General features: G+C 40.6%; 1 protein-coding gene and 1 long non-coding RNA gene across 2 annotated transcripts in view; one reads left to right on the top strand and one right to left on the bottom strand.

Annotated features, from left to right (window-relative positions):
• Positions 1-4,456, bottom strand: part of LOC103346519 (golgin subfamily A member 2) — a 106,689-nt gene extending 102,233 nt beyond the window's left edge. Inside the window, exon 1 of the mRNA XM_070077127.1 lies at positions 4,324-4,456. Coding sequence (XP_069933228.1) covers positions 4,324-4,326 — 3 coding nt within the window. The 5' untranslated portion in view covers positions 4,327-4,456. The remainder of the gene's footprint in view (positions 1-4,323) is intronic.
• A 148-nt stretch (positions 4,457-4,604) lies between these two features.
• Positions 4,605-7,406, top strand: LOC138850459 (uncharacterized). The gene is made up of 2 exons (XR_011390228.1): positions 4,605-4,740; positions 7,032-7,406. It is a non-coding gene; the product is annotated as an uncharacterized lncRNA (long non-coding RNA).
• The last annotated feature ends 6,311 nt before the right edge of the window (positions 7,407-13,717 follow it).

Below are 13,717 nucleotides of genomic sequence, written 5' to 3'. Positions count from 1 at the left end.
GGCACAGTGGGTTAACACCCTGGCCTGCAGCACTGGCATCCCATATGGGCTCCGGTTCAAGTCCCGGTTGCTCCTCTTCTGATCCAGCTCTCTGCTATAGCCTTGGAAAGCAGTGGAAGATGGCCCACGTCCTTGGGCCCCTGTACCCATGCGGGAGACCCAAAAGGAGCTCCTGGCTCCTGGTTTTGAATCGGTGCAGTTCCAGCCATTGCGGCCATCTAGGGAGTGAACCAGCAGATGGAAGACCTCTCTCTCTCTCTCTACCTCTCTCTGCAATTCTGCCTTTCAAATAAATAAAATAAATCTTAAAAAAAAAAATAAAGTGGTAAGTGAGAAAACTAGGGAAACTTTATGAACAAAGACAGTGTTGGGTGTTGGGTGGAGCATTTTACACACTACTTCTGATGATCACATCCCATATCAGAATGTCAGGTCTGAGTACAGCTTTTCCAGTTCTGATACAATTTCCCTCTAATGCATACTGTGGCAGGCAGCAGTTCATGCTTCTAGTGTTTGGATCTCTGCCACACATGTGGGAAACTTGGAAGGACTTGTTGGCTCCTGTGCTTAGCTTGAATTAACAATTGTTGCAGGCATTCAGAGACTAAAACATTAGATAACATCTTGGGCTGGCACCGTGGCTCAATAGGCTAATCCTCTGCCTGTGGTACCGGCACACCGGGTTCTAGTCCCAGGCAGGGCACCAGATTCTGTCCCAGCTGCTCCTCTTCCAGTCCAGCTCTCTGCTATGGCCCGGGAGTGCAGTGGAGGATGGCCTAAGTCCTTGGGTCCTGCAACCACATGGGAGACCAGGAGAAGCATCTGGCTCCTGGCTATGGATCAACACGGTACGCTGGCCACAGCACACAGGCCACAGCAGCCACTAGGGGGTGAATCAACAGAAAAAGGAAGACCTTTCTCTCTGTCTCTCTCACTGTCCACTCCTGCCTGTCAAAAAAATAAAATAAAAGATCTTTCTCTTCCTCTGTCTCTAGATCTTTTTCAAACAAATACAAATCAATAAGACTTTAAGAAAGAATTATAATAAAGGGGAACCAATTTCAAATATGCTGCATATTAATCCAAATACAGCAATCATCATCTTAAATGTGTATTAACTAATGACTCCAATTAAGAGACTGACACAATTCAATTAAGACCAAGACCCAACTTTGGATCTACAGGAAAATTATTTAAATTTAAAGAGACATGGAGGGGATTTGAGGCCATGTTGCTCAAAGGAGAATAAATTTCAACCCCATAGGAAGAATAACTTGAAAATGTACATTGTACAACATGATAACAATAGTTAATAACAATGTGTTCTACTAAGGAAAATAATGAAGAAATTAGATTTTAAGTGTTCTCATCACATAAAAGACATATGATATTTTATATATCAACTGAAGATGCATAAATATATTTTAAAGGCAAACATAAAGACATAGACTAAATATAAAAATAAGCACCATGCAGCCCCATGAAGATGCCAGTGGAAAGCAAGTATTGGCTCTTTCTGATGCCCTGTCCCCATTCTGATGTTATTTAGAGATCCTACCCAGAGTCATCTCATTAACATAGATGTAGCTACCATCTGAAATGTGTGTGTTAGGCAGGAACAGAGCCAGGCCTACCATTCAGGAAATTTCAGAGGTCTTAGGATCTCTGAGCCAAAAATGACCAAGTCAAGTAAAATTTTTATTATACCAGTCATGAAAATAATCTCAAATTTAAACTTTCTCAGCCAACAGAAACTGATCTTCCTAGACATTCAAAATTGACAAATTATACTCTGATTAAACCAAATCTGTGGATGCAAAATGCATGTGCATTTGCTTTTCAAATCTGGCACCACTTAGCTAGGTCAGGTCTTTATTTACTTTTACAAAAGATTTCCCTCCTGCATAAGGCAGATAGAACCTAGAGGGCATAACTCATTTCTGTCCTGCCCCTTCAATATCAGCATCAAATTAGCTGTCACTAATATGTCTCCCATAGTGGGAACTGAACTTGGGAGAAGAAATTTTAGTGTCCCAATGGGTTAGCAACATTGATGGAGGGTATACAGTAGATACCATTTGCCTTAGAGACATCCAATGTCCCCCTTCTTACTACTGTTCTTTAGGAAGAAACAGCCAGGGGCTGGCACTCACTCACCTGATACTCCTAGGGATCTGGCCCCTGGAAAATCTGTCATTACCCACAACTCAGGACAAGGGAAAGAGATGAGTGTGTTAGGGAGACATTGCCCTGTAAAGCTTCCGAGGGGATTCTCAAACTGATGACATTTTAATAAGATGTCTGCATTTAAGGGAGATAAGAAGAAATGGACAGCTTTTTAAAAATGTATTTTATTTCACAAGTAGAGCTGCAGAGACAGTCACGGAGAGATCTTCCACTAAATGGTTCACTCCTCACATGCATGCAAAAGCCAGGGCTGGCCCATGTTGAAGCCAGGAGGCTGGAATTAAATCAGATCCTCCTATGTGGGTGATTGGGACCCAAGTACTTGAACCATCACTGCCTCTTCCTCAGGTGAACATTAGGTTGGAAGCAGAGCTGGAATGCAAACCAGGGGTCTCTGAGAGGGACTGTGGGAGTCCTAGGAACATCTTAACCACTACTACAAATACCCATTTTAAACAAAGATCTCTTTACACTTGGGTGTCAGGTAAGCATTCTTAGCTTTCCTCTAATAGGATAGGTTCATAGACAGAAAATAAGTGTTTTAAAAGGTTAAGGAATTTTCTTGTGGGGAAAAAAGACAATATTATTTTAGCAATAGTGTTTTAACTGAAGCTGAATGAAATATGCCATAAAGAAAATCATTGATGGTGTTGTGAACTTCAAGGAGCAGTTAGCATTTGGCAACATGGGAGGAGATTTGGACATTTTTACTGATTTTTTGTTTGTGTTTAAAGATTTATTTATTTATATGAAAGGCAGAGTTACAGAGAGGCAGAGAGAGAGAGAGAAAGAGAAAAAGAGAGAGGGGTCTTCCATTTGCTGCTTTACTCCCCAAGTGGCTGAAATGGCCAGAGCTGGGCCAATCCAAACCCAGGAGCTAGGAGCCAGGAGCCTCTTCCAGGTCTCCCACATGAGTGCAGGGGCCAAGGATTTGGGCTATCGTCAAGTGTTTTCCCAGAGGAATTAGCAGGGGGCTGGAACATTAGTGGAGCAGCCAGGACTGGAAACTGCACCCATTTGGGATACCAGCACTGCAGGCAGCAGCTTTACTCACTATGCCAGGGAAATGGCCCTGAGATCTTTTTTTTTGGGGGGGGGGGCAGGCTTCATACTCTTTATTGAATATGGTTTATCCCTCTGAAACTCTTTGGGGCTGGCTCTGTGACACAGTGGGTTAACACCCTGGCCTGAAGTGCCAACATCCCATATGGGTGCAGGTTCAAGACCTGGCTGCTCCACTCTGATCAATCTCTGCAATGGCCTGGGAAAGCAGTAGAAGACAGCCCAAGTGCTTGGGCCCCTGCACCCATGTGGGAAACCCAGAGGAAGCTCCTGGCTCCTGGCTTTGGATCGATGCAGCTCCAGCTATGTGGTCAATTGAGAAGTGAACGATCCAGTGGAAGACTCTCTCTCTCTCTCTCTCTCTGCCTCTCCTCTCTCTGTATAACTCTTTCAGATAAATAAATAAATCTTTTTTTTTTAAGAAAAAAAAAAGAAACTCATGGGGAACTTTAATTCCAAGTATAAGAACATAATCGATGGGACCAAGTGGAATATTCCAAGTAATGATTAGGCTCAATCTATTCATATGATTAATGGACTATCTCCAGAGGGTCTGCTGTAGAAGCCACTTTGCCCTGGCCACACCAGCACTCCCTTTATTTGACCACATGGTTTCTGCGGCACCCCAAGCCTCTGCCAACAAGAAGCCATCGCCAGATGCTACCTCGCAACCTTGAGCAGAACCTTGAGTCAAATAACACCCTTTTTTCATAATTTACCTGGTTTGAGATCTTGTGTTATTATTAACATAAAGCTACGCAGGGCCCTAGGAAGAGCTACACTGAAAGGACCGGGTTACTGACATTAAACCTTGTTTGCAATTCAGGAGACTCCGGTCATCCCTAGAGAGAAAGGTGGGACAGAGGACCCGCAAATCAGCTTCTCACTCACGTGACAGCCAGATCTGAAGTCTGAATTCTAAGTTCCTTCCTGTCCTCATCAACAATGTTGGCGGTTTCGGGGCTCCAGAGATGAGCCACAGTCACTGCAAACAGGGCCAGGACAAGACCCTCAGGGCTCCGGCTGTGGCCCAGCTCACATCCTGCGGGCCTGACGGGACTGGACCTCACTCACCATTTTCCAGCTTCTGAGGAGTCCCGGTCCTGAGGTCTCTGTAAGAGGGAGCGGAAAGGCTGACCACGGGAGGCCGCGACCAGGAGCAGAGCCGGGAAGCAAAGAACGGCGGAGCCCAGAAAGAAGATTCACACAGCGTTGCCCAGGCCAACCTGCTTGGGTAGGTCACACAATGGCGCGCACTTATGGCGTCAGAGGAGACGCAGCCAATCAGATGCAGCCTGCGGGCCTTGGGACTGTGCTGTGTTGGGGGAATAAGGTGGGTGCCTTGGGCTCAAGTTTGAAGCTGTCTCTCCTCTTCCTGGGACATGACACTCCCACAGCAGAGGGGGCCGACACCTTCCAGACCATCTCCTGAAATACTTCCCTGTTCCATTGTCTGTGATCCTGTGATTCGGGGCTCCTTAAACGTTTTCCGTGAGTTATGGTTTACTCAGTGTTTGGGCTCTAGGTCTTTTCTTTATATTCTTGTTTTTATTTTTGTGTGAGTTTGAGATTTTTAGTACTGATTTGCAAACGGTTGAGTATTATTTCTTGGTCTCATTGATCTTTCTAGAGATTTGTTTCCTAGTCTGTATTTTGTCCTTCAAAAATGTTGCCTATTTGTTTTTTTCTTGTGCCTAGTAACACCCTTCATTGTATATATTGCTCTTGAACCCAAGAATCTTGCTTAATCCTCTCATCAGTTTATATTTGGTTATGTTCTATTATATATATCAAGGTTTTCTTGGTGAAAAATTGACCCTTTTACCTAATATTTCCTGTTCCTCAGTCAGTTTCCCTGACTATACCCCCAGAACAATGTCGATGAGACAGAAGGAGAGGTAGATCCTTGTCCAAGTTCTTCCCTGTTCCATTTAATCTATATCCGGGCTCCTTCATCTCCAACACTTCTTTTTACAGAGTAACTTTTGGCAGTTTTGGGTACCACCCTGTGTCTTTCCAAAGCTGCTGCTTCTGTCAGGTGTCTATGCTATTGACCTGTACCCTGTGTCTTCCTTTGGCTCTGGGCCTCTATGAATCCAATCCAGCCCACTATCTGCATCCCAGTGGTTTTGTATGCTGTCACATCAGTTGTGCCTCAAATGTCCCCATATTGTGTGACAATTTGTTTATCTGTTCATCTACTGCAGGGCATCTTGGTTTCATACCTGTGAAATCCAATATGAATAAAACTATTGCATTTATGTTCAAGCTGGATAGTGTGGAATATGTATTTTCACATAAGCTGGGTAAATTATATGGAAATCTTTGCTGCATTGTATGGTAACACTATTGAAGACTTCACAATCACACCTCCAGATGTCTTGTAAAGTACCCTTATATATTCTGACCAATAATGAATGTGATTTTTGTTTTTTCGATATTCTTGTCAATTTTTACCCTGCTGTGTTTATTTGTTTATTATATCTATCTCAAAAATATTAGTGCTTAATGCTGGTTTAATTTGAGTTCTTTCTTTACAGTCCTTTCTCTTATCTCATAATTTTATGTGCTTTTTTCTAATCTGCATATATTCAATGTAAAGACAATTCTTAGTTAATTTGCTGTTTTTAAATTTGATAATTTGTCACCTCATTGCCGAGTTTTACAGTCTTTATTAATTTTTCATTCAATGACTGCTGCTATTGTTAAATATTTATTTATTTATTTATTTATTTGAAAGGTCGAGTTACAGAGAGGAAAAGACAGAAAGAAATATCTTTGACCCACTGCTTCACTTCCAAAATTGCTGCAATGGCCAGGATTGGGTTAATTCAGGAGCTTTATCTCAATTTCGTTCATGGATACAGAGGTCTAAATACTTAAGCAATCCTCCACTGCTTTTCCATATATATTAGCAGGGAGCTGGATTGGAAATGGAGCATTCAGGACACAAATGGCATAGCAATCTGTGGCTTCACCCAACATCTTGTAATACCAGCCCCACATATATACTTTGCTAATATTCTCTCCCAGGATAAGATGTATTTTTCATTATTTTAAAAAAATTCTTTTTGAATATAAGACATTTTTAATTTAATAGAATACATGTTACATGACCAGTATTGTAGCAGAACAGGTGAAGCCATTGCCTGTGGTTTTGGCATGCCCTATGGACACTAGCACAAGTCCTGGCTGCTTCACTTCTATTTCAGTTCATTGATAATGGCCCAGGAAAGCAACCAAATATGACACAAGTGTTTGGGCCCCATTACCCATATGAGAGACCTTGATGAAGCTCCTGGCTGCTGGCTTCAGCCTGGCCAAATGCTGGTTGTTATAACCACTTGAGGAATGAACCAGCATATGGAAGAAATATCTCTCTCTCACTCTTTCTCTCTCTGTCACCCTCTATCTCCCTCTGTGTGTGTGTGTGTGTGTGTGTGTATAATTCTGACTTTCAGAATTATAAAACTAAAGTCTGCATTATATTTTTATTGATCATATATTCAGTGTTGCATATAAAACTAATGCAATTAATTTCTTTTTTCATTTTACCTATGTGAAAGTCTATTCACTATGTTGAATGAGTTTATATGTTAGGTCTAAAATATGTATCTCTGTTTTTTTCTCCACTTGCTCATCCAAGAGCACTATATCCAATTGTTATAAATACATATTCATCAAGGGCCAGCACTGTGGCATAGTGGCACAGCCACTGCCTGGGATGCTGACATCTCATATGGGCACTGATGCATGTCCTGGTTTCTCCTCTTCCGATACAGCTCTCTATTATGGCCTGGGAAAGCAGTAGAAGAAGGCCCAAGTGCTTGGACCTGTGCACTGATGTAGTAGACCTGGAAGAAGCTCCTGGTTCTTGGCTTTGGATCAACACAGCTCTGTCCATTGTGGACATTTGGGGAGTGAACCAGTGGATGGAAGACCTTTCTCTCTGTTTTTCCATTTCTCTGCTTGTAACTGTATTGCTCAAAAAAATCTTAAAAGGAATACATGTTCTTTGTACCTTTCACCAAGATCAGTTAAGTATAAATATTTACCTCCATATATTTATGCCATCCCCTTTAGCCACATTTCTTCTTTACCCAACATCATGATCTTTTGATTACTGTATGTTTATAATAAAACATGAAATCAATAAATGTTTATTCCTCAGATTTACTATTATTCAACAATGTCTACAGTTTACAAATTCAGAAAAATGTTGATCATTGTCTACAGGACAGCTTACTGGAATTTTTATTGGACCATGCTGAATCTTTTGGTTCATGTGGGAAGAATGAATACCTTAATACTATTGTGTTTTTCAGATTAAGACATAAAATCCATCGATTTAGGTTTTTTCATAATTTTTCCCATACATTTTGTATGTATTTTCATGGATTTATAGTTCATAACATTTCTTCTTCCTCCTCCTCCTCCTCTTTTCATCTTCCTCCTCCTCTTCCTCCTCATTCAGTTTCTGCCTCTGCTTTTTCTGCTTCCTCTTTTCTATCTCATCATATGTCTGTATTTCTATTTATATATCTAGCTTCCCTTTCCCTTGTTTCTCTTTTTTCTGCATTGTTAATAATATTGCTTCCTGGGCCAGTGCTGTGGTATAGAGGGTTAAAACCCTGGCCTGAAGCACTGGCATCCCATATGGGTGCTGGTTCAAGACCTGTCTGCTCCACTTCTGATCTGGCTCTCTGTAATAGCCTTGGAAAGCAGTAGAAGATGGCCCAAGTCCTTGGGCCCCTGCACTGCCATGGGACACCCAGAGGAAGCTCCTGGCTCCTAGCTTCAGATTGACACAGCTCTGGCCATTGTGGCCAAGTGGGGAGTGAACCATCAGAAGGAAGACCTCTCTCTCTCGCTCTGCCTTTGCTCTCTCTGAGTAACTCCAATTTTCAAATAAAAATAAATAAAATCTTAAAAAAATATTGCTTCCATTTCAAATTCCAGTTGTTCATTGTTGGTATTTACAATAGTAGTTTATTTTGTAAATAAAATCTTAAAAAAATGTTGATTCCATTTCAAATTCCAGTTGTTCATTGTTGGTATTTACAATAGTAGTTTATTTTGTATATGAACACTTAATTCATTTCCTATTATCTTCATCAATTCTCATTGTGATTGGGATTATGTGATCTTCTTGAAACCTTAAAATGACATTGAACTATCAGAATATTAATGACGTAGAGAGGACATGGGATGAGAACCCAGGAGTACCCCTTAAACAAAGTCTCTTATTGTCCTGCTCTGTGCCTCATGGCTGGCAGAGGCTGTGCTAATCTGCTTTCCTGAGTGATGTAGCTTGAATGCATATATTTGGTTTGTTAGATTCACTCCTTCCTAGTTACTGCTAAATTCTTCTAATGTGGAGTGTAGATTGCAGGTGGTTTACATAACAACTGTCTTCAAAAAATACATTTAGACTGACTGCCTGGCTTGATATTTAGTTGGTAGACACTGACCCACAGAATTTTCACTTAAATGCATGTGCATTATCCCTTCAGATTTGAAAAAGGAAAACCTAATACTGTACATAGATGGCATGGCAATGAAAAATGCATTCCCTGAAATATGGAAGTCTTACCTTTCATCATTGTGTGGCACAATTGTGAAAAACAGGCATGTATAATACAACAAATTAGCATACTAGAGCTGGACATAAATTCACATTAAGGTCTGATTTATATATAATAGTCTATGGATAGACATGGAATTTATGTAGTTAAGTTTTACACATACACTTGAACATGAAAATAAACTAAGTATTGCCTTCAGAATCATATTATTGAAGAATGAAATTGAAGATCAAGAATGGTAGAACAAAAGTCTACATGACAGTCATCTCTGTTTTTATTTTCTGCCATTACACAAATAGTAGTACTCATATAGAGAAATTTCCACAAGGTTGTTTTATGGAAAGCTGTTTTTCCAATTATGAGAAATCAAATCATTTGTTTTACATTGAATTTCTTTCTAAGTAAAGTGCTATCAATTACCTTCATGAAAATTCAATTTGCAAGAGAATTTATAAGAAAAGACAAGGAGAAAATGTGGAAAACTGTTTTTGAGTTTTTATCTTCTGGAAGTATCCAAATTGGAGATATGTTTAATTTATTCTTAAAGATGTAGTTACTTAATTGGAAGACAGTGTTCTTTTTGTTTTTTAAAAGATTTATTTATTTATTTGAAAGTCTCAGAGAGAAACAGAGGCAGAGAAAGAGAGAGAGAGAGAGAGAGAGGTCTTTCATCCAATGGTTCACTCCCCAATTGGCTGCAACAGCCGGAGCTGTGCCAATCTGAAGCCAGGAGCTAGGAGCTTCTGGGTCTCCCATGTGGGTGCAGGGGCCCAAGGACTTGGGCCATATTCTACTGCTTTCCCAGGCCATAGCAGAGAGCTGGATCTGAAGTGGAGCATCTGAGTCTCAAACCAGCACCCATATGGGTTGGGGCACCTCAGGCCAGGGCGTTAACACACTGCACCAGCCCCATGGAAGACAGTGTTTCAGGGAGAGAGGGAGAGACAGATGGAGAGAGAGAGAGAGAGAGAGAGAGATGGACACACACACACACACACACCACATCTTCCATCTGTTGGTTCACTACTCAATAGGTTGTAATATCCAGGGCTAGGTCAGGCCAAAACCAGGAGTCTGAATTTCCATCCATCTCTCTCTTGTAGGTGGCTGGGGCCCAAGTACTCAAGTCATCCTCTGTTTCTTTCCCAGGCGCATTAGCAGGGCCATGGATGAGAAGTGGAGCAGTCAGTACTCCAAATGGGGCTCATATGAAATGCCATCACCATAGGTGGTGACTTAAACCACTGTGCCACAATGTCAGCCCCAGGAAATATTTTTAAATAAGTGTAATAATTTACCTCTTAACAATGTTACCATGTTTCAAATGTGTGCATTTGGGAAATATTTATAAATAGTTAAACAGACAAACTGCACACAGTCTTGGGTTCATTCTTGTCCTTTTGGGATAATGGCTCAAGAGCAGTTTTTCCCCAACACTGCAACCCAGAGCCACTCTCACTGCTTTTGTGCTTTATTCTAATGAGTAAACACACTTCACGTGCTCCACAAATGGAAATTATTGGAACATGTGTATTGGACTCTGCATACTGAAAATGACCATGCACTAAAACCCCCAACTCAGTGAAGTGCAAATCATTTGGTCAATCCTGAGCCTGACCACAAGGGCTTGAGAACCATAGGAAGCATACAGGGACTACAGCTCACAAACTTGTCATTTGGAGACTACAAAGGGAGAGAACATGTTTCTGCAACTTGAGGTGGCAGTAGCAAATCTTGTGATATTTCCCAGAAGCATAGTAGCTGCTTCTCTCCTCTGAGGAAGTTTCCTTTTTCCAGGACTTTCCAAAATTCACAATTTCTGGTTTGCCTGCATCCAGTACTGAAGTCTGCTGAACACTTTTCTAGATGACAAATAATTGTTGTCATCATAGCATCCATTGTGACCTGGAGGATGGATGGGCTCTGTGGAAACATTTGTTCCAGCTAGGAAACTGCATTTGAGTGAGAAGAGACTTTGTGGGGCTAAGGCTGTGTTTCAGAACATGAGGAACACTGCCTTTGTGTTATGCAACTGTGGGCACATCCCTTGCCAAGTACTCACAGTCACAAGGAACAGTCTCAAAGTTGACAGGCCTTCTACATGCTGGGCACAGGAACAGATCTCAGTGTGCTGGGTCCTTTCATTATTGTGGTGTCATTGCACACTTTGCTGGCTAGATACTTCCATAGTCTCAGCAGGAAGATGTGCACATATTTCACTTGTATACCAGGCAGTAAGTGTGTTTTCTTGTCCAAAGACACCACTCCATTCTGCCACATATATGTAGGTTGCTGAATATCACAAATCAAGTATTTCTATTGCAATAAAATTTCAGACAATATTAGCATTTTGAGACATAACTCTGGATGCTGAGGCAATATGAAGTGTGGACCAAGCTTTGAAAATTTGGTTAAGGAAAATCAGGTTGAGAGTAGAAATTCCTGTTATTCTAGCATTTGATTAAAGAAGAGGTGTGCTCTCAACACATTGAGGGCATTTCTGATTTTTGAGAGATTTATTTTTATTTATTTGAGATACAGAGTTACATAGAGGCAGAAAGATAGAGAGAGAGAAAGAGAGAGAGAGAGAGAGAGAGAGAGAGAGAGAGAGAGAGAATCTTCTATCCATTGGATTACTCCCTAAATTGGGTGGGGCTGGGCCAGAATGAAACTGGAAGCCAAGAACTCCATCTGTATCTCCTATATGGACCTAAGAAAGTGGGTCATCTGCTGCTTTCCCAGGCATGTTAGCAGGGAGCTGGATCAGAAGTGGATCAGCCATGACTTGAATTTGAGCCCATATGGGATGCTGGTGTTGCAGGTGACAGCTAAATCTGCTTGTTCCATTTCTATGAGCCTGATTCCTTGATGACAGTATTGCTAAAGATGTGTAGTATCCTTAGTATCTTGATATACAAATATGCACATTGTAGCTGAGTAATGTGTCACTTAAAAATGCATTTTCTGCTGTGCTTGCCCATGTTTGATTCACTTGCACACTGAAATTTACACATGCATTTACAAATGCTAAAAACCATAAGTGGTACAAAATGTAGGTGCCAAGGTAGCAGTGTATGGCACTTCTGCACAAGCCAATAAGACTATGCCCTACTTGCACCCTGATGAGAATTGGAAAGTATGTGAGGGTTTCTGAGGGTTTCACTATGTAAGGAAATAAGACCTCAGGGCAAAAATTCACATAGGAGAGCACAAGGAGACTTATATATGAAAGACTCCAAGTCACTGGAGCTTCTGGATGAGAAAATAAGTAAAGCAACACCCTTAGTTGAATGAAAACCACTGCAATCCTGATTCACATGTTCAAATATGGGAGGGAAATAGGAAGCAATCATTGTGATTAGAAAACTCAGTAACCAATCCATCTGGGGCTATTCCACTTTAGGTGACAGTTATCATTGGCAGACTTCCTTCTTGAGGGTGGAGAGCCAGAGGTTGCAAGAAGAATAAGACATTTAACACAGTCTTGGTACAAATATTGCCACACATGCCCAATTTAACACATACATGCACACACTCATGCATAAAATTAGCTCATGAAGGTAACACAAATTTTAGGTACACTGATGCTGTTGGTTACTGGTAATTGTACTCAGGAGTAGAGTAAACATTTAGGAACTATTTTTGTCATATATTTTTGTAGTTACAGTATGCAGAAGACCTTTGTGGATTCATGGAGCAGGATTATTAATGCATGAGTGCTGGGCATGGGAATGTAGAGGGGTTGTCAGAAAAGATTGGATTTAGGTTGGATCTGAGGAAGAAACAGTGTGTGTTTAGAGAACTAGCTGTTAATGGAACTTGGAATAAGTATATTTTCACAATGCAGATGTGTTTGAGTGTATTGTTTAAATTGAGCACTTGATTTAGAAGTTTTCTTGGAGATATACAAGAAAAATATTTTTGTACGTTTTCCAGTGGCATAAAGTGTTGCATATATTTTGATAAAATGTCCAAGTCCTTTGAAAATAAGGAGTTGTGCATCATGATGCAGAATATTAAGCTATATCTCTGGATGCCTACATCCCATATCAGAGTGCCAGATCAATTCCAGCTACTTTGCTTCTAACCATTTCCTGCTAATGCATCCTGAGTGGTGAAAGTTGATTAACCAAATGCTTGGGTCCAGCTACCTAAGTAAGAGACCTAGATGTAGTTTCATATTCCTTACATTTTCTCACCCAGTCCTGCCTATATTTGGGTATTTGGAAATGGAACTAGTGGGTGAGGAATTCCTTCCTGCTCCTATCTCTGTCTAATTCTTTCAAATAACAAAAAATGAATATTTCATTTTTGTGCAAATAACTTTGAAATCTATAAATATGAGTCTTCAAAAATTCCATGAAAATGTATATTATGAAATAGTGGGTTTTAAATTAGCCCAAGAAAAACTTACACTACTGAAATATTTTTGAAAGAGAGAGAAATCTCCCAATTCCTTGTTCACTTTCTAAACACCATAATAACTGGGGTTGAGCCTGATCAGTGCTGAATTTAAATCTACCATCTATTGCCTGCTAGGGTGTACATTATCAGGAAGCTAAAATTAGGAACAGAGCTAGACATAATATGAATGCAGCTTTCCAAAATCATGATTAACTGCCAGGCCAAATGCCTGCTCCTAAATTTGTCTTTTAATTCCATTTTCTAGGAAGATTTTAAGTGCCACTATCCTTACTTTTGGGGGCTCTAAGACCCACAAGTTGAGATTAGACCTTATAATGAAAATTTCCAGTGAGTTTTTAGACATTGAACATCATAGCAAGAAAGGGAACTGAAACAACTGAATCAATGAATGAGAATGACAAGATGGTAAGGAATCAAAGAGAATCAAGGCTGAGACAAGTTTAGTTCTGTTTCAATAA

Source organism: Oryctolagus cuniculus, chromosome 7 (genome assembly GCF_964237555.1).
Source record: "Oryctolagus cuniculus chromosome 7, mOryCun1.1, whole genome shotgun sequence".
In the NCBI taxonomy this organism is placed as follows: Eukaryota; Metazoa; Chordata; class Mammalia; order Lagomorpha; family Leporidae; genus Oryctolagus; species Oryctolagus cuniculus.
The sequence above is the reverse complement of the archived record's forward strand: the minus strand, read 5'-3'. Positions and strand labels throughout refer to the sequence as shown.